This window comes from Sinocyclocheilus rhinocerous, unplaced genomic scaffold (assembly GCF_001515625.1).
Source record: "Sinocyclocheilus rhinocerous isolate Xijiao unplaced genomic scaffold, SAMN03320098_v1.1 scaffold813, whole genome shotgun sequence".
Taxonomy (NCBI): Eukaryota; Metazoa; Chordata; class Actinopteri; order Cypriniformes; family Cyprinidae; genus Sinocyclocheilus; species Sinocyclocheilus rhinocerous.
Genome location: NW_015654524.1, coordinates 919,402 through 940,657, shown reverse-complemented (window position 1 = coordinate 940,657; position 21,256 = coordinate 919,402). Strand labels below are relative to the sequence as shown.

Below are 21,256 nucleotides of genomic sequence, written 5' to 3'. Positions count from 1 at the left end.
ACTATCACTGGATGTGCTCAAATACAAATCTTGTTTACACATTTAAACATTATAAATATAAATAATATTATAAACAATAATACTAACACGTATATATAAAACAAATAAATATTTAACAATATTGTACATAATGAATCCTAAAATGTATTTTTTCATACCTTTTTGAAAATATATATTCTACAAGTATTAGAAATCAAGTATATGGGATGTGTCATCATGAGGCATTTAAGTGCAGACTTACCTGTCTAACATGCTGCTCAAGAACTAAAGTGAGATCATCTAAGGTCTCCACAGTGACGTACATTATCTATGCGGAATATGAAAAAATAAATATGTAGTCATAAAAAGATTAAGCAATTAGAAGGCAATTTAATGGTCAAAAAATGACCTTACCATTTCTAGAACACCATCTGATTTGTAGCGTCCAATCGGGGTGAACAGACTTCTTCCTGTGTTTCTGTGGGGGCAGGTTCTTTACGGTTGAGAAATGAACAATGGGTTTGTAATTAGAAGTGACAATTCTAAATGTGTGACACTTACATTGCGACTGTGGCTCTCTTCATATTTCCCGCTCTCCATAGCATGTCAGCCAAAGCCAGAGACAGACATTTTGTCCTTAAAACATTTGATACCTCCAATCTCCTGGTGACATTTAAAAAAAATTGAGACAATATTTTGTATAAAAATGCAAATATATCGGAGATCAATAAGAGCTATGAAAATTATATTATCGTGATAATAAAAATTAATATCTAATCTTTCAACAGAAAAATGAGCAAAAATATGACTAATGTTCATACGCACTCCTTCAATGAGTCATTACTCGATTCTTCAAACAGAAGCTTCTGTAGAACACAAGCTTGAACTGCTGCAAGGACTCCACACGGTCCTCCCTGATGAAACAACCCCAGAAGATCTCATAACGCAAATGTTTACACACCAAAACTACAGTAAATCTTGAGGTTGTCTGGAATACTGTACCTTCTTTTGTACAATCCCATACTTCAAACCGGGAGTATCTGAAAAGGTAAAATTCTGTTGTTTCCACTCCTCAGTGAAACAAGCCATAGAAGAACCAAAGATGATCTCCTTCAGAGCCTGAGTTAGACATGAGAGCACAGATATCATATCAGACTGGCCTGAAATCACAGATAATGGTTTGAGGAAGTTAAAATGATAATACACTTACAGTGGCAGTCATCTGGTCCATGGGAGTCTTGTCCAAACTAAGTTCTGGCATGGTTGTTCTAGAAACATCACATTAAAAAGAGAGGAATCTAGATATAAGAAATTTGGATATAATATCCAAGTATACGTTAAGAGTGTTTGAAGCCTTATTACCTTACATATATTATAGTGCTCAAATAAAGACAGCAGCCCAATATTACAACGTGCTTTAATTCCCTTCAGAAATGTAAAATTTCCATTTCTGGAATCAAGCTTCATTTCATCATCAAAGACGTTTGAAACTGCCCGTCCACAAAGCAAAAGATTGACCAATTCCTTAAGAAAAATGAAAGGGAAAATATAAGACTTAATGACTTGATCATATCAGAGCACTGTACACACTGGAGCTGTACAACAAAAATCAAACAACACTGTGTCCAAAAAGAGAAAAATCAAATGCTTGCATATGTGTTTCAGGATAAGGACTGTAAAGTGTTAATATGGCAAACCTGTGTGCAGTAGCCGTGAGCTCCGATGAGGGTGGAAGTTGACACATCCATATCACTTTGTATACTAAATCACAAAAAACAACATCGGCTCGCTCTGTGAATATATGAACGTAAACAGTCTGCACTGAGTTAAAGAGGTGGAAACTCACATTGCAATAGTTCTGGAAAGAATGGCAGAGACGGTAAGCAAAATACAGCCAAAGGGACCAGACTCAAACTAAAAGGAAGAAAGAAAACTGCTACTAATTGCCATCAATCACATTAAGAGCTATTAAACAGGTGATATATGACTTCAAATGCTTCAAAACTATCACTGGATGTGCTCAAATACAAATCTTGTTTACACATTTAAACATTATAAATATAAATAATATTATAAACAATAATACTAACACGTATATATAAAACAAATAAATATTTAACAATATTGTACATAATGAATCCTAAAATGTATTTTTTCATACCTTTTTGAAAATATATATTCTACAAGTATTAGAAATCAAGTATATGGGATGTGTCATCATGAGGCATTTAAGTGCAGACTTACCTGTCTAACATGCTGCTCAAGAACTAAAGTGAGATCATCTAAGGTCTCCACAGTGACGTACATTATCTATGCGGAATATGAAAAAATAAATATGTAGTCATAAAAAGATTAAGCAATTAGAAGGCAATTTAATGGTCAAAAAATGACCTTACCATTTCTAGAACACCATCTGATTTGTAGCGTCCAATCGGGGTGAACAGACTTCTTCCTGTGTTTCTGTGGGGGCAGGTTCTTTACGGTTGAGAAATGAACAATGGGTTTGTAATTAGAAGTGACAATTCTAAATGTGTGACACTTACATTGCGACTGTGGCTCTCTTCATATTTTAAAATGATAATACACTTACAGTGGCAGTCATCTGGTCCATGGGAGTCTTGTCCAAACTAAGTTCTGGCATGGTTGTTCTAGAAACATCACACAGGCTCTCCTCATTCTCTATGTCATCTGTAAAATAATAATAATTTTAAAAAAAAGAATGAGAGGCGTCTCAAAACTATACAATTTTGAATAACAGATTGTTTTAAAGCATATTTTAGTTGCACTGATTTCAAAATGCACTTCATTTATTTTAAAGCAATACAACAGCTGCTAGTGTATTGGCTATGATACAAAATGTAATCTGTTGAAGATTTGAGGTGCACTACCCAAAACCATTTCCAACACATGGAGTTCATCCAGTTTTTGGCTGGGTGCCGAATTGTTTCTGGAGAGGAAACAATAAAAGTTAATAATCACACACTTGACATACTGCAGTTGAGAATTAATACCAACAGCCTCTTTTACCATCCCAAATTTCATAGTCTTAGAGCCATACTGTTTTACGTATAAGGGATTTCATGCCTACATTCAAGGTTGTGGATAGAAATTCTGGGGCCCTTAATTGTAAACTGTTTTTGGCCCCTTATCTTTTTAAATATACAATTCAGAAACTTTTGTGTGTGTCCCTGGACCTATGGGCCCCTAGAATCATTCCCACCTTTCACCTCTAGAGTTTGAACTGATATAACTACTTTAATGCCTCAAAAATAAAAAGCTTTTGACATTTTTCAAATCTATTTTTCAAATGAAGGTTTACGTAAAATATGTAGAGTAGGTTTCTCAGACACAGGTTAAGTATTGGGCATATTCAAACAAACTTACAAGCGATGTTTGACATCTGACGTCCTCTCATGTCCACTACGGTCTATGATTCCTGTATGTAAATTAGAAAACATGCTGCTCTCAAGAGGGGCTAATGGGATAGACTTTGTATTTGTAGTATTGACACCATTTGTCCAGTATGCTGCTTCTTTACAGTCCTCCAGTGTTGCTATAACAGATGGCGTTGCTTTTCGAGCTGGACGCCTCCTGTTACTTTCCTAAAGAAAATTAAGCAATGCAATGCTGTTAAGGAGGAATAATGTAGAATAAATTAAACAAATAGCTTTTTAAACAAATTAATATTAACTTAATTAATCAACATTCATCACCTGCGAGGAGCTGGCAATGGGACCTGACATAATGCCCCGTCTTATCCTGCTACTTCTGTTCTTCTGGCTGTCAGTGTCTACGACCTTTTTCTCAGAGGGAAATCCTTCTTTCGATACTGTTAAGAGACTATCCTGGCTAGACGATAAACAGTACATACTTCTCTCACTTTCAGGGTGAAGAGCAAAGCTCTTGTGAAGCTTTTCAGAAGGCGTTTGGGAAGGCACAATAACTTGTGACACACTGCTTTCAGATAACCTGCTTAAAAGGTGAATGTTTATTGCTGTCAACAGATCTTGAAAGTCTCAAACAAATGAACACACTGGATTGTTGTAAAATAAATAAATACCTTGGACTGTCACACAACATATTTTCCATACAATCTTCCTCTCTCTTAACATTCCCAGTCGTGTCTATGGAGGAACTTGATGTGGTTTGATTGTCACCATGTCGGCGTGCTTTGGTTTTGCCATCGCACAGATTCAATTTCGGGAGCATATGCGACCAAAATGGTCGCAATTTCGAGCCTTGCACCTTCACTCATTCTGTTCTTCACAATCATCTCCAACATTGACTTCAAGGGATGTTCTTCAGTCTAAACACAAATGCATTTTATGAACTCTCTGCTTTTTCAACATTCATGATATTTTAAGTACAGATGTTGATCACTTTGATACCTTATTCTTTTTGTAAAGGCCCTCAAGGTGAAGTATTCTGCGCAGATCTGATCTGTTATTAATGCTTGAATTAGTTCGTGGAAGCTCTTCGTCCATACAAGCTATGGTTTTCTTCAGGCCCTGCAAGTACATTTCATCATCCAACCAGAGCAATCTCTCAGAGAACAAACAAATTTACAGAAGAACTCTACCTTTAATACACACAATATGTATATCATACTAAGTAAATATGTTTAAAGATCACATACAATGCTGCTTTGAGTGGTACAGGAACGTTAGCATGTGTACCATGTTTACAAGTCTTCCAAATAGAATAAAATGAATGAAACTGATCTGTCACCTACCTTTCGACTGAGATATTCCCGTACTAGAGACGCGGAGACTTCCTCAACATCTTTGCCCATCATGGATCACAATAACACAGCGGTAAATATGGGAACAAGATAGCAAGTTGGCTAGTTCGACGTAAACAAACTTCACACACATCGAATACTGTCGGTCGGCATAAGTCATATTTTCATCTACACGCCGTTACTGCATTTTCAGCATGGTATTTTATTGTTTTATGAACTGACTGGGGGATAAATGAGGTAAGGATAAGTGCAGAGGCTTGCTAACTAGCGGTCTAGCGTTTTGCCTTGTTGCTATAGTTACCAGCAGACCATCGTTGATAGTGCGTGGATTAATGACACAGCTGCGCCTCCCTACGGATGCAACATGTATTACTGTTACAGTTTGCAAAGAAGAAAATAGTTTTGGCAAAAGTGAGTACAAAATACCATTTTGTAGTATTCTGGTTGGAGAGTTGTTGGCACTTAAAACAGAGCTTTTCTATTTTTATTTATGTTTTGTCTGTTCTGACATTTGGAGCCTTCACGCTTTTAAAAGACTTGATATATGTATTTTTTTATGTTTTTGTCAAGCTAACATGTCTTGAGAAACATTTGTTTTTCTAGTTAAAAATAACGGTTGTTTTTTTTGTTGAATTTTAATACATTTTCATTATACGTACATTCAAATTAGGAAGGCTTTCAAACCAATTTGCATTATGTAATAACTAAAAAATAGCATATTTACAGACAATCAATTTGAAACAGTAATCAGATGAATCCGTCAGGCCTCGTCTCTGACTAATGACTTTGTTTCAAAGAAAAGTATCATAAATAAAGTTGTTAGTTCATAAAACAGACAACATCACTTCAGTTTCATGAATTTTATTATAATTTTGTACATTACACAAATATTCTGCCTAAAACCTAAAATCACCTTTTGCTAACCTACATACACTGTCCATACATTTAATTTACTCACTACACTTTAACATAGAAACATCTGGGGTTATGAAAGCTCCATGTGTAAATTTTATTCAAAACTTTAAATACTCGGATCAAAATGTGGGGGGAAAAAAACATCTGAGTCTGAACAGAGGTTAACAAAGAAAATGCAACCACAGCCCCTTTACAGATACTGAATCAAATCTCAAGTAAAGTCTCATTCATTCAATTACATGGGTATGAAATCCTTCCTCAGTGACATGGTGGCTGCATTTTGAACATACTCAACTGTATTTAATCAACTGTATTTCTTTTTCAGCTATGCTATGTATTTATGCTAGAAGATCATGGGAACAGTATCTGTGTTTTTGGCACAAATTCATCCCAAATATGGATTTTTTGTTGTTGTTGTTTTGTTAACCGTGAGTGCAGCATCTAATGTAAACAACAGATTGCACTTCATCATTGAGCATATCTTCAGGAGGAATGGCAAAAAAAGGGCCGGTTTTTGGCCCTACCTTCAGAAATTAACTTTTATAAAAGAAAAAATAAAAGTCTGGGAAAGTTCCAGAGAAGGAGAGCATCAGTAGTCCTCAGCTGGTAAGAGAAAGACAAGGAGACAGAGAGACACAGATGAACAAGAAGAAGTAGAACCGAGTGGAAGCGGAGCGTGCGATCCGTTCGAGGTTAGAGACGGCATAAGAAATCTCAGCATGCAGGTGGTTAGTGGAGACGGAGGGCAGCTTACTTTCAATGGTGAGAATGCAGGTGCTGGCGGCAGTTCCTCGGCTGTTGACGGCTTTACACATGTACTCTCCTTCGTCCTCGGGGAACGTTTCCGGCAAGTACAAGCAGTAGGTCTCCCCTCTCTCAATGTACTGGTAGTCTTCAGAGTCCGGCAGCAGCTCACCTTCAAACCACCAGGTGACCTCTGGTTTGGGTTCTCCTGTGATCTTCACTGTGAACCGCACAGGCTCTGCGTCGACCACCGACTGGTTCTTAAGGGGCTTTTTAAACCATGGAGCGCCCGACCTGGCGTGGTCCTCTTCATCCTCGTAGGCGGTGGAGCCGTTAATGATGCTACCCTCTTCCTCCTCCTCTTCTTCCCTTTTCTGACAAGACACATGACAAAGTGTTCACACTCGGAAAAAACAGCAAAGCAACAGAAATCACATGCATGCAGCTCTGCCATGCATTAGTGTTGAGGTCGGTCCACCATTTAGCTCTTAAACAAAGCAGCCCAGGAGAGGTTTACTTTTTGAAGAGCAGCGTCAATTTCCTGTTGTTCAAATTGCATCCTTTGTAATTTCTGCTCTTCGATCTTTCTCTTTTGCTCTTCTTCTCTGGCCTTGGCCATTTGTTCAAATCGCGCACGCATGTCCACTTTCTGTCTGAACGGGACGTCCTCTGCTTTAGCTGGAGTTGTTTTATCCTCATCTTCATCCTGTGAATGAAATGAGCAAAATTCCTCATTTCAGTGCTCTTTAGCGGGAATGAAAATGTGTGAAATTCCCTCGTTCTTTTACCTCCTGACAGCGCTCTGTCTCTCTCTCCTTGATTTTCTCATCAATTTCTTTCCTTCTTGCTCGTTCCTCCTCGATCTTCTTCTGGATCTCCTCCTCTGTGAGCTGCTTGATCTTCTCAAACTTAGATTTCAGGCTTTTGGCCTGGATGGAGCCAGTTCGCTTCAGCTTTGTTAGTTCTTCGTACTCTGTGCTCACCACCTCAGAGCTTTCATTGATCTCATCCTGAATCAAACCCACAAAACAATGTAAATAATTGAAGCGTATTGAAATTGTAAGTGTAATGATCATTTTATTGGCACATGAAGCTGACCTCGCCCATCTCTTGTCGCAACTGTTCAAACTCTTTCTTCTCCATCTCCATTTTCTGGCGTCTGGCCTCCTCCTTGCGTTTCCGCTCTGCCTCCTCTTTCATTTTCAGCATCTCCTCAAAGTTGATTTCTAGTTTCCCTGGGTGGATTGCTTCCTGTGACTCTGTCCTCACCAGAGTTTCATCATCATCCTGCACCTGTCACAAGAACGGGACAAACATCTCATAAGCGACTGATATTTAATTGCATATGAACATATGTATTATACATCTTGTGCAGGCAACGAGAGTTACCTTCTGTTATCCTTTTTCTTATGTTTGACTGATAATAACTAAGCATGCTGATTTATTATCAAAATAAGTTAACAGGTAATCAAACATAATGAATATATTTCTAAATGCTAGGTATATAAAATGTATATAATTATATTACTTTACAATTCAGTACTGAAGAATTGACTTCAGTTCATAAGTTGGAATTTGAATTTGAATTTGATCCACATTCCACAGAAAGTTGAATTGTAATAAGTATAGTACAAAATGCAGAATTATATACAATAATCACAGTTTTTGACTTGTTACTGTGAAAATCAAAAACTCATAACATGGGCTCAACTGAAGGTCTGGACCCCTAATTCTGTTCTGTACTAATACTCAAAACAGAATATTAAAATTTTCTACACTACAAAGGATTATACAGTGCATTGGTATCTTGTTTTATTTACAAGAAAAAGATCAAAATATTCTTTAAACAAGACACATTTGCTTGAGAAGCAAAAATATGCAAGATATTTAAAAAGGTCATATCACAAGGAATACAATTTTCTTTGACCTTTTTAGTTATAAAAACAGTTTATTGTGCTATAAAAACATACAATAACATTATCCCTAGCACAAGTGGAACTTAGTGGGAAATATTACCTAAACTGGAATTAATATGTATGATACTTCCTCTTTAAGACCTGTTTTCTAAGAATGTATAGTATCCTCAATATATGTGTATTTTGTCTAGTTCCACTAAATATTTTGACTTGTTTTAAGCCTCTTTTTTTTTGTATAATTAATCATTGTGGCAATTCTTCACATTAGCAGAATAGCCGTTTCTTTTTAAAAATGTTTCTTACTTCTTTATCTCCATATCCAGTCAAATTATCCTGATCCAATCCAGGGCTCTTAAAAACACAATTTGAAAAGCATAGCAGACAAGCATTGCAGCAGGTATACCATTTGAGCACACTGGAGATTTGGACGTGTTCACATTTGCATCTGAATTTATTGTTTTAGATTGAATCAGAGACCATAAGTAAGTTGATGTATTGAAATTGACACCGGTTAACAGTTGTTAGCTGAGAGACAACATGTGCTCAGATGATATAAATATAATGAGCAGATTGCATTACAATAAACATGCAGCATAATGTATGTTTATGTTATATTATTAATAAGCAGAACAGTTTCCTGAATAGAATGTTGAATATAAGCCCATTAATGGATTTTTATTGTTGATTTGTTTTGTTCATATCATAAATTAGTGCATGCAAATGCACTGTACATGTGCAAATAAGTTCTCATGCATGGTCCTACCATGTTCTTGCGAGCTTCTGCGAAAAGTCTTTTCTCTTCTTCCAGGCGTTGCTTGGCTTCCTCCTCTTTCCTTTTCTGCTCTTCTTCTCGTCTCTGTCTTTCCAAATCCTCAAAGCTGATGGCCAGCTTCCCGGGTTTAGCCCCATCTGAGTTTATCATGGCCAGCAGGATGTCATCATCACTATTTACAACCTGCAAATAAATATATTAGGTTTGGGGAAAATAAGTTAAGAGGAGTCAAGAGTTTGATCTGGCGTCCAACTTACATGTCCGACTATGCCAAGTCAGTAATCCCTTATCTCTGTCTGATTGTAGATTGCAGCCGTTATATTTCAAGTCAGACATTTCGTACATGCTTTCTATGACATTTTGTAATAATAGTGAGCAGTTTATGTCTATTAAATATTACGTAGGCCTGATCAGAACATCACACTGATATATGCTGTCAAAGAATATCATGGTTACCATAGTACACATTAAAAAACAAACATGATATTACCATGGTGCTGTTTCATAAGCACACAAACTGACCATGCTCTTTCTGGCCTCGGCAAAGGCCTTTCTCTCTTCTTCGATGCGTCTTTTCCTTTCTTCCTCCACTCGCTTATGTTCCTCTTCCAGCCTCTGTCTTTCCAGCTCTTCAAAACTGAGACGAAGTTTACCAGGTCTGAATTCTTCCTTCTCCTCATTTGTATCCTGAGTATCCTCATCATCCTGGGACTGTGATAAATCGTTTATTATTATTATTCATATTACACATATACAGTGGCCCCACTGTAAAAACTCTTTGGACACTGAAGTCATATTTAAAAATGTCTTAATTTTAAGATACAAAATTTTTTTTTTTTTTTAGAACTAACTTCACTTTCTGAGCCACTTTAAACCAACTGGTCTTGAGGCCATTTTTTATGGGCATATTAAGTAATTTCACGTTTACACATGGTTGTTGCAGAATAACCACCAGTGTAGCTCGTTACGTTAACTGTAAATATCACAATATTTGTTTAGAACTGTTTCACTTGTAAATGGTGCTTGATCTGTGAATATTTCTCTCCTGATTTAAATGAGACAACTTTTACATTGGAGAAAGTAATATTATGGATAGAGGAATCTAGCCGGAATGAACAGTTTAAAGTAAAAAAAATTCTTGTTTATTCCAAATGCACAGCTTTTTGCTTCACAAGACATTAATTGATGGACTGGAGTCGTGTGGATTACTTATGGATTATTGTGATGTTTTCATCAGCTGTTTGGACTCTCATTCTGACGGCACCCATTCACTGCAGAGGATCTATTGGTAAGCAAGTGATGCAAAGCTAAATTTCTCCAAATCTGTTCTGATAAAGAAACAATCTTATTCACAGTACTTTTTGGATGGCTTGAAGCTGAGTAAATCTTTAGCAAATTTTCAGTTTTGGGTAACTACTACATTAAGTGTCCAAATAGTAAAAAAGTGTCCACTCTATATATTGTATATGCAAACCGATATATCTACTGGTTGTGGAAATATACCCACCATGCCCAGCTTGGCCTCTTCAAAAGCTTTTCTTTCCTCCTCACGTCTGCGTCGGGCCTCCTCCTCTGCCTGTTTTCTCTGCTGCTCCTGTCGCTCCTTCTCCTGTTCTTCAAAGGTCAGACGCAGTTTACCAGGGGTCACCGGCTCCTTCTCCTTGGGAGGAGAATCTGCATCGTCCACCTGTTCAATCATGGAGCGACGCTTGGCCTCTCGGAAAGACCGCCGGTTTTCGTCATATCTTTTCTTCTTTTCATCCTCAGTTCGCTTCTTTAGTTCCTCTTCTCTGTTCTTCTCCAAGTCCTCAAAGTTGATCTTAATCTTTCCCGGCTGTTTTTGTGATTTTGCAGGCACCACTCGTACCAATAGACTGTCATCGCCTTCCTGTGATGAAGAAGAAGTGAAGAAGTCACCCTAACCGATAAAATAACAGTTTTATCAGTGGAATTACAAAGGTATGATGAAATCTTCCTGTTTTGTTATGTAACAAATGTGAGGTCTAATCTGAAGCAATAACAATTTTTTTATTATTATTTATAATGCTTTGACCTGCAACATTTCTGCAGTCATAGACAAGCATCCAGACAGGCTTCAGATAAGGCCTGACAGCAGAAGACATTCTTCTGGCACAGTTGCCTTCATTTGTGTCAGAGATATGGGATGGCTAATTCAGTCAGAAAGCGTGGCCTGCAAGTGGTGTGGGAAACAGTTGGCAGTCACATGTTGTCCATGCTTGTTAACTCTGGCTCCAGAAAGTGAGGCATTTTTTTTAATTTAACACCCAGTGCCATGTTAAATGTGAACTGACATGTCTTTGTAATGGACAGTAGGTCAATTGGGCATCATTGCACACATTTTACATATCATTTCACAGTTTCTATACACTACTGTTCAAAAATTTGGTAAGATTTTTTTTTTTATGTTTTGGAAATGTTTCCTATGCACACCAAGGCTGCATTTATTTGATCAAAATACAGTAAAAAGAGTAATACTGTTAAATATTATTACAATTTAAAATACCTGTTTTCTATTTTAGTATATTTAAAAATGTAATGATTATTCCTGCAGTGGCAAAGCTGAATTTTTCAGCAGCCATATAATCTTTTGTAACATTGTTTATGTTGTTACTGTGACTTTTGATCAATCGAATGCAGTCTTGCTGAATAAACGTGTTAAACTAACAGGTTTCATTTGTTAACTTCAGTTAATACATTAGTTTACATGAGCTAACAATGAACAATACTTCTACAGTATTTATTTAACTCAATGTTAATCTCAAATATATAAAAATGTTAAATATATTTAACATTTAACAGTTGTACTGTAGCTGTTAACAATTAACTGTAAACTAACGTGATAATTTTTTACAAAATTAATAAAACTAATAAATGCTGTTAAAAGTTTACAAATGAGAACTTATTGTAAAGTATTTTTGAAAAATCACACTTGAACAAAAAGTTTGTTTGTGTGATTTTTAACAGTGGGCCATTTTATTAATCAAAATGTATATTATATTTATATATATTTAAACAATTAAAATAAAAAATAAAATTATATAACGATACAAATTATTTACTACAACTCATAGTTTATGAATCCACTATATTAATAATGTTTAACTTTGGTTGTTTATGAGAATGTCTTACCTTGCCTGTCACTGCAGGTTCTATTGTTCTATGATATAAATCCATTCCATGATTTGATATTCACTTCCATATATTGCTAGATTTTAAAATAGTACTTTACATTATATCAGAGGATTTCCTGAGTGATTACAGATACTTTGGTGGAGATTTTCTAATAGTAGACCTGATAAAGCAGCCGACTGCCAAAGTCGCATTAAAAGCATCCTCCTGTAGCCACAGCCTGTTATCATGGCACACTGACTCACCTCCTCGGCTTTCTTGGCCAGCTCTCTCTGAATCTTGGCCTTCTCTATGGCCTCCTGTGCAGCTCGCTTCTTTCTCTCCTCTCCTGTTCTTTTCCGCTCCTCCTCCTGCCTTTGTTTCTCCATCTCTGCAAACTTCCCCTTCACACTGCCTGTGAATGGACAGAAAGCCGACAGTTGGTGTCTATAACGGGATTAAAGTGCTGTTACAAAGATTAAATTGGATCAGTCCTAAAATCGAATATTCGATATGCCTCTGTTTTTCTCATTTCGCCCTACCTGTAATCTTAGGAACATACGATTTTTCTATCTTCGTCGGCTTCACCTCTTCCTCTTCATCACTAGAGGCGAGGAGTTCCTTTATCTGTGGAGGATCCGACAGTTGTTGTGGGGTTAGCCGTTTTATCCAGGATCAGAAACCATGCTGGTCGTAGCAAGCCAAGCAGACCGTAATCCTTGTAAGGCACATATGACCTACAGGGGCGGATGCTGATTGGGCCATCAATCGTGACTTAGGCAGGGGATCAGTAGAGTGTGCATGCAGCAAGCAGGCATCACAGATACTGGGGTGTTTTACTGATAAAAGGCTTTTTTATAAGAAGGTTTGTGTACATCCTTTTAAATACCTGAAATCGGGTATCGATGCATGCCAAATCTTATGCAAACACTGCATACCCAGCAAGCAGTATCTTCATTAACCTCAAGTCAAAATCTCCTACTATGCGTTGTTAGTGGCAGGGCAGTCAGTGGATAAAGTGACAAAACAAGATGCTGATGGGCACATTTCTCTACTGACCATTTGCTTCCTGCGAACATACTCTCTCTCTTTAACGAACTGCTCTCTGCGTTTCTTTTGCTCCTCCTGACTTCTCTTTTGGTTTCGCTCTTCTCTAGCTTTCTGCATGGACTCAAACTTATTCTTCACATCTTCTTTCCCCAACTTGGGAACATAACTTCTCTGTACAGGCTTAGATGTTTTAAGCAGTTTCTTCAGAAGAAAGAGAAAATGAGGTATGAGAAATTGTTAGTAAAATAGAGAAATGGAAAATTAGTTCATTGCTATTTTTTCTTCTTTTTGTTTTGCAGAGAGTATTGATTATATAAATGACATAAAACACAGTTGACTACTTTTTCATTTCATAAAAAGCATATAATTTCTATATATATATATATATATATATATATATATGCGCATTGATTTTATAAAGATTATACATTTATATAATTCATATTATAATTGGCTATTTTTATATTTAAATATTTAGCATATTTTTATTTTATAAAATAATTTTATTCATAATAATACACACTATATTTGAGTCTGTTAATTATTTGACATTTTTTATTTTTTATTAATTTAGTGGTATGAAATTATTTGAAAATATTTAAATATGTATGTATTTACTTTTTTAATATATATATTATATATTTTTATAGCCTAATCATACTGTACCTCTTGTTTTAGTGCCACCTCTGACATATTTGTCAAATCATATGATGCATCCTCCTCTTCATCTTTCTCCACTTGGTTAGTGTTTTCTTCATTCGTTTTTGAAACCCTCTCTCGTTTTCTCGTCCGGCCGGTGGTCTTTGTCTCCTGTTTGGGTTCTTTCTTCTCTGGTAAGTTGGTCTTCTTTGCTTCATCTGCAGCACTCTCTATCTCCACTTCTTCAGACATGCTCACATCACATGTTTCCTCTTTATGGTTTTCATCACTGATTGTGTTCTCTGTATCATTAGCATCGGCTATATCGTTCGTGTTTTTTGTGTTGTTTATATGCGTCATGTCTGTTGACACGTCTGCCATGCTCATCACTTCAGTCATGTTGTTGTTTCTAAGACACACTGTAACAGGGCCTGTTGCAAGATACGTCAGATGAAGCTGACATTGGAAAAAAGACATCATGACCACAAGATTCCATTGCAAAGGCACTGCTTTTGACTAACTGCAATCTTTATTATGTTACAGATTCTTAGACTGTTACTTGTTTTCTTGAAAAGGTAAGAAATTGGTACTAAAGTGAGCTTTGAGTCTTGATAGTGTTAGTTGGTGGTCTATAAAAGAACAGATGTGTGTGTGTGGGACCTCCACCAGGAGCCTTGTGGGACATACAGGCCCTAAATTTAACTCCCAGTCTGGGTCCGGCCATGTGATTGGGGCTATTTTTACCTGGAGATATGAGTCTAAGAAGAGGTCAGCACCCAGATGGCACACGAGACCCCTGACTAAATGACTACATTTTAGATGATTCAGATGTGTTGTGTCTCTACAGTGCAAAAGTACAGTTAATTTAATTATTGTGCTAATGTGTTTTTACACTATGCACAGTTTAAAATTGTATCTTTGCATTTCATAAGTTCTGCATCTGACATCATTCATCCAAGCTATAATCCCAGAAGAGCAGCAGCATTTACCCATGCAGCACAGAAAAACACAATTTTAGGCATGATTCATGTGTAATATTATATACCTGTAATCATCTAAATTTTGATGCATAGTCACTCTCCTTTGCTATTCATATATGACAACATGGTGCTCCTCTGGTGACTAGAACTCACAACTGATCACACCTCACTTTTAGAAGATGACAATATGAAGACAATATGGCCCCCCGCAAACAATGTTGCCATTTTTAAACATTGTTTCCCACCACATTTCCAACTGAAGAATTCATTTTTATCAATTGATGTGAATTTATGCAGTACACTAAACATTTTCCACAGACATCCATTCCTTACATAAATATGTTGCTACACTGTTTACCATCTTAATTAGTATTCAGACTTAAACTTAACATTTAAGGTTGATTTCAGAATTGTATTGGATACTGGGGATGTTTTTTCTGTTTAAAAGCATTTAGCTAAAGGTGTCACAAAAATGTCAATATTTTCATTTAGGCTAGTTGTTATTTAATAATGTCTTCAACATAAATGAATACATATATCTTTATACTTTGGCTAAATGATAATTTATTACAATTTCCCATAATGTGGTCTCCATGAAGATTTTTAGCTTTTTGCAGTTGTGCTTTTTTATTTATAAGCCTTTCCCCCTTAAATATTAGTGATTAATTGGGGTCTAAGAGAATAAATAAAAGTATATAAGAAAAAGTCTATAGTCTAGTGTATTCTCGGTGAGTTAAGTAAAGATATGAGGTCGACCATGTAACACAGGCCCTCATCTGCCTGTGGACTTGCCCTTTGGATTTTTTCCCCCACAGGCTTTATTATATTCTTAACACTTCGTAAGCGATAACGTAAAATATCCTACCTTCTTTAGAGTGATATTGTCCCTTTGTCTTCAATCATAAGATTTTTTTTTCCGTAGTTCACGGTGACTTTGCTAATGCCAAAATCCAGTCTAAATCCCCAAGCACAGGTTCAGTCTTCTCTTCCTGTGCGACAGAGTCAAATGAGCGCAGGCGGGTATCGGTGGACGCTATCCATAAAAATATCCGTGCCCCTCTCCATCTACCGCATTCCACACGCGCCACCGGCTGACGGCCTCAGCTGTCGCACCACATATGTCTCCTTATCTCCGAGTCTGAGGCTCTTTTACACAAAATTAATTGTTGGCACACCATAATTGTTATTTTCAGTCTGTCATCGACACGAATTACCTGTAAGTTATGATTTAGTAATGTGCTCATTCATTAGTTTATGTATTTTTAATGGCAGCCTGCATGTACACTAAAAAAATCATGTAAAATTTACGTAAAATTCAACCTTTCATTCTTCACTGGCGACGGTTTTGCCCGGTTTTTATTTTATTTTATTTTTTTACTAATGTTATGTCTAATAGTATTATTTGCAGCTTATATTTGAGCTAGGCTACTAAAACATTGTACCATACACAAATATCATATTAATACAGGTTAAATTATGTCACGTGATTAATTAATAATAATAATTTATAATAATAATAATTTTTTTCTTATAAAAAATGTTTTATTGAAAGATATATTTACTGTAAATTATATAGTAATTCATACTTTTTCCATTGCCAAGCCAAAAAAACACATTTTTTCAGCACTTAGAACACTTTTTCCATTATTCCAATCATCCACATTGGAGGTTTGTATATATAGACGCATTATGTAATCATCTATCAGGTTTGTTTGTTTTCATTCATATTTTCCACACAAACATCAGCTTGTTTACATGGAAAGCTATTGTTGGCCGTTGGAGCCAGTAGGCTTTATCTTGAGAGTGTGTGGCTCGTCCAGTCAGTTCTGACCCACTTATCACAGTCACATTGAGGTGTGTGATAACCCAGATATCTCAATGGGTCACTCCAGAACTCAAACAATATCACACACAGTGTATAACATAGCCTACGTAAAAAAAAAAAAAAAGGTATGTGAATAAAAATGGCCACTTTCAACTTAGTTGTCAATTGCTTGGATTTATGCAAATATTACTTAAGCACTTAATAGACAACAGGCCTTGTTGCTGTGGTGACAGTGTGGTTCAGACCTGTCAGTGGGGATCTATTATCTCATTGCTCTTTGGCACAACAGCATGCTTTCGGGATGAACAGTTCTGATGCCTCCCTCCAGAGCATTCATGCATTGTATTCATATTACAAATGACTAATACTATGAACAAACTTTGTGAACAGTGTGAACAGGTAATTGATTACATCTCTCTACCTCACCAGCCAGTAGCAGTGGGGGTGCGGGGGTTCTTAGAATTTTTAGATGCTAATTATTGTCAATTTTAATATTTTCATTCAGCAATGATTAATTCAGCAAGTGTTAACCATAACGAGCTGGAAACCCCCTCAGCCTGAAGGACAGCACTGCCATCTGTAACATGAACTCAGACCCAACATGCATCGCTCTCTCCCTTCAGACTGCGACACCTTCGGTACTGGAAGACTCATACTCAGGGTTAAAGGGGTTTAACCAACAGCTTTGAGAAGCATTCAAAAGGAGGATGCTTGCATGAGATGTTTGTATAGTGTCATGCAAGGGGTTGCATTTCCTACCATGAAAGAAACAAATAAGATCGACTATAAGTCATACTGTAATGGTTCTGACTCCATTTTATGAATATATTTGAACCTTATACTGTTTGAGCCTCTGAAAGTTGCTCTAAAAATTAATTTTCTTCAATCTGAAGGCTAAAGTGCTATGCTAAAAGCTCCACTCTGGAAGACCAATGGGGACAACAAGAGAGAGCCCGAAATAGCGTCCCACCTGTGGGCAGAGATCAGAGCTATAGAGACAGCTAGCCTGCTAATACTCACTGCTGCTTCTCTCACTGCTTAATCAGAACAGATTTGGAGAAATTTAGCATTACATCACTTACTCACAATGGATCCTCTGCAGTGAATGGGTGCCATCAGAATGAGAGTCCTAACAACTGATAAAGACATCATAATGATACACAAGTAATCCTCACGACTCCAGTCCATCAATTAGCATCTTGTGAAGCAGGAAGCTGCGTGTTTGCAATAAACTTTTGACTAAAATAAGAGAGAAGAAAAAATGATTGGATGGAAGTGGATCTAAATGTGAGCTTACAGCTGATTATAAGAAAGAGGTGGGGTTTAAGGGGATGAAATTATTGGAGAAATATGCATATATCACCAGAGAAAAATCTGATAGATCCAGCTGATATTTTGAATAGAAATTGAGGAAAAACTTTTAAAAAAAGAAAGAAAAAAGATACAATGCATGGATGAATCATTCATGAAAATATCAATAAGATGCATTTAGAAAATAGATCTTCTGAATTTCATTTCATGCCAACTTTAATGTAAAAAATAACTCAGATGCTCTGGGCATTTTTAGGGACTATTAAACTCCTTGGGATGGACAAATTATGGAGCCACTGACTGTGCATCATCATGTTTTTCTTTTGCTTGACTTAATGGAAATCTGTCTGACTAGGCAAAAGAATTCCCAAATATCACACAACAACTAATGTCAGGTTTATTGGTTATTTTTTATGCAAATAATAAAAAAATAAAATTCCCACAGGAAGTGTGATGTCAAATGTAATGTAACCCCTCTTTATGTCTTTATTTCTTCTTCTCTTTGACTCTTTACTACTGTTTTCCTGCCTGCCTTGCTCCCTCTCTCAACAAGTCAGCTGTTGGCCTGGTTGGGCATTTACTCTACTACAGGAACAGGTGCAGATCACAGCAGGACACTGGGCAGGATGGAAAGTTTACAGTTGGTTTCAAAGAGAAATTGTAACACTTGAAACATTTGTATTTACTTCACAGTTGCTGAAATATGCTGCATAACAATTCACTCAAGCATGTTCCAATGTTTCAGGCCCTAAAATCTAGCTTGATGGGTCTAGTTTAATTTGTATCTTTGCTAATTTATCATGTGATTTGTGTTAGAATACAAAAAGATACTTTAAAAGGTCTGAAACAATAGTCTATTGATTAAAACTTTCTCATAGTTTGACTTTTAGATCAAAATGTATAAATTATTGTTGTTAAAGCATTCAAGTATTGTTCGCAAATCATTAAGATATCATTGCTAATCATGACCAAGGTCTAAAGAGAGCTGTATTTCCTCTGCGTATCTGCTTACAGATAGCTGAAGTCTTCACTATCAGGTACCAGAGCAAAGCTAAATTAGGGCTTGTGACAAGTGAGAACTGGCTGACTGCCCAGGAGCTCAGAGAAGATGTTGACTTATCAATCTCAAATAACTTTGCCATGATCTAAAATCCTGATCTGTGTCAGAGATCCCAAATAGACATATGACATAGCTATTCCACTGTGTATATGTACAGTAGCAATATACACATCAGAATTGAAGTCTTGATTGTGTGCTCTTTGTCTTGAGACAAACCTTCAAGATCACAACATGGCCTTGGATCTTAGTGAATATTGTCTTGATCTTGGCCTCCTAGTCTTAAACTGGAAGTCTTGGTCTCAGCTTGTAGAAAAGATGTCTCCATAGCTCCTGTACCTTTTTTATTTTGCTTAACTAACCTTACAAATTATTAATAAGTGCTGTAATAATTTTTTTTTTTTTTTTTTTTTGCTTGTTATTTAATGTTAAATAATGTCTTAACTAACCTTAACTAAAGGAACTTTACTGTAAAGTGTTACTGTTCTTCAGTGTAATTCTCAGATGTCATATGCAGGACTATTTAACATAAATCAGTTCATAAATGAGTTGCCTTCATAGAGCTGATGAGAGGAGGGTTTCAGAGTTGTTTGTTATGCTAAATCATATCTGTAGCTGAGCAGCAGTAAATGACTCCCTCATCTGGTGATCTGTAAGAAAAACATCTCAATGCATTGAAATTTGAGCCCAACTCTTGATGCTTTGGGAATTATTTTGCCTTCTAATGGATCAGGCTTTGGGTTATGATCAAATATATATCGATGTTAAACACATTTAACATAATAGAGGCAGTAGAAATGTATTTATTAACCCTATAAAGCTTACTGTATCATATCATATTTGATAGAAGGCTCTTAAATTATCCACATGATCAAAACTTTGCTGAAAAACTTGGTTTACACAATGTACTACATGCATTCTGTGGTCTGATTGTGGTCTGTATAACTGAAAAAACAGATCCTTCTGGTAATGGTACATGTGACTTTTTACTGTGAAATCTTTACTGATTTTTATGAAATATCGTAACAATAGCTTTTATGTTTTTAATAATATTTCAAGTTGAAAATTTAATGAACTGAAGCAACTTTAAAAAATTTTTTAAGAAAATCATGTTAAACTGTGATATGCAAATATGCCACAACAGACTTTTGACTGAGTAACATTTATTTGTAGATCTCTCAGTCATCATTGTATTGCACTGCATTATATGTTTTGCCCCATTCACAATAAAAACTATAGAGCTTTCAGAGAGTGACAACTGATCTTTTTATCCTATGTAAGCCTGTTATACTGTTATACAGATCTCAGTGATATACATTACAAGCTATCAGAATTCCATCTTAGATTTTCGCCGTAAACATCAGCAACTGCACCAAATTGCCCAAATTTTTTGCCCAGTTTGGGCTGCTATTCTTCTTCAAGTATGAGCTTCATATTGTCTATATATCACATACAGTCATTAAACCTGATGCATTAAATATGATATGATGATTAAAAAAAACATACTCAGCCCTTTACGTCAGGCCATACAGGGTTAAAGTGTGCACAAAGATGTCCTATATTTCCACACTGCTATAGACTGTATTGGTTACTAAAGGTTTAGCAATGTAGCCTACAAACTTTTTTTTTTTTTAAAAACAACCCAATTTGGGTCATTTTGGCAACCCAGCACTGGGTACATCCCTTTTTGACCCAGAACTAGGTTGCCAAAATGACCCAAATTGAGTTAAATCAACCACGATTTGGGTTGAAAAACTAACCCAGTGTTTTTCTCATAAAAAAAGGTACAAAAGCTGTCACTGGGACTTTGTACCAAATTTACCTCTAAAGGGTGCTCATTACTACCTAAAGTGTACACATTGGTATCTAAATCACATATTTATTATAGTAATTTTGAAAGAGTACCACCCCAGGGAGTTTTTTTTTACCCATTTTATGGAGTGTAAAGGATCTCTTTTTTTTTACCCCAGCCCGACAGAGGGCATGAATGTGCCGTATATCGTTACATGAGAAACCTTCAACCGGAACGTCAGAGGAAGCGAAATAGGCAGTAGGGGTTCAATCTTCAACTGGCTGGCAGGAGCCGCCACTGACAGGTCACGTGACCTGCCAGTGGTTGGTGGCAGCTGCCAGTGGCAAGTCACGTGACCTGCCAGTGGTTGGTGGCAGCTGCCAGTGGCAGGCTGGCTGGCAGTATG

The 21,256-nt window shown here is 36.5% G+C and overlaps 2 protein-coding genes and 1 long non-coding RNA gene across 5 annotated transcripts; all 3 read right to left on the bottom strand.

The window, feature by feature from the left end:
* Positions 1–241: 241 nt before the first annotated feature.
* On the bottom strand, positions 242–5,030 carry LOC107717543 (protein FAM188B-like; the record flags this gene model as incomplete). The annotated part of the gene is made up of 14 exons (XM_016524322.1): positions 4,712–5,030; positions 4,368–4,487; positions 4,224–4,285; positions 4,040–4,162; positions 3,839–3,951; positions 3,693–3,805; positions 3,364–3,581; positions 2,868–2,926; positions 2,570–2,667; positions 982–1,098; positions 805–893; positions 541–642; positions 394–472; positions 242–307 (listed from the first exon to the last, which is right to left on the bottom strand). Coding segments are annotated over exons 1-14 (1,422 nt in total), but the record flags the coding sequence as incomplete, so codon positions are not given.
* On the bottom strand, positions 1,329–2,462 carry LOC107717578 (uncharacterized). The gene is made up of 5 exons (XR_001637324.1): positions 2,376–2,462; positions 2,224–2,289; positions 1,826–1,893; positions 1,677–1,740; positions 1,329–1,503 (listed from the first exon to the last, which is right to left on the bottom strand). It is a non-coding gene; the product is annotated as an uncharacterized LOC107717578 (long non-coding RNA).
* A 550-nt stretch (positions 5,031–5,580) lies between the features above and the next one.
* LOC107717577 (nexilin-like) lies at positions 5,581–15,861 on the bottom strand. Of its 3 annotated transcripts, XM_016524384.1 has the most exons (14): positions 15,731–15,861; positions 13,913–14,341; positions 13,256–13,447; positions 12,739–12,823; positions 12,463–12,611; positions 10,575–10,955; positions 9,590–9,778; positions 9,059–9,250; positions 8,599–8,646; positions 7,478–7,672; positions 7,168–7,389; positions 6,897–7,085; positions 6,390–6,753; positions 5,581–6,238 (listed from the first exon to the last, which is right to left on the bottom strand). In XM_016524384.1, the coding sequence occupies exons 2-14, from the start codon at positions 14,282–14,284 to the stop codon at positions 6,225–6,227; spliced, it is 2,592 nt and encodes an 863-aa protein (XP_016379870.1). In that variant the 5' UTR covers positions 14,285–14,341; positions 15,731–15,861; the 3' UTR covers positions 5,581–6,224. The 3 variants fall into 3 exon arrangements, with proteins under 3 accessions (XP_016379870.1, XP_016379868.1, XP_016379869.1); XM_016524382.1 differs by having other exon boundaries at positions 6,235–6,753; XM_016524383.1 differs by having other exon boundaries at positions 6,235–6,753; positions 13,913–14,316.
* Positions 15,862–21,256: the final 5,395 nt, after the last annotated feature.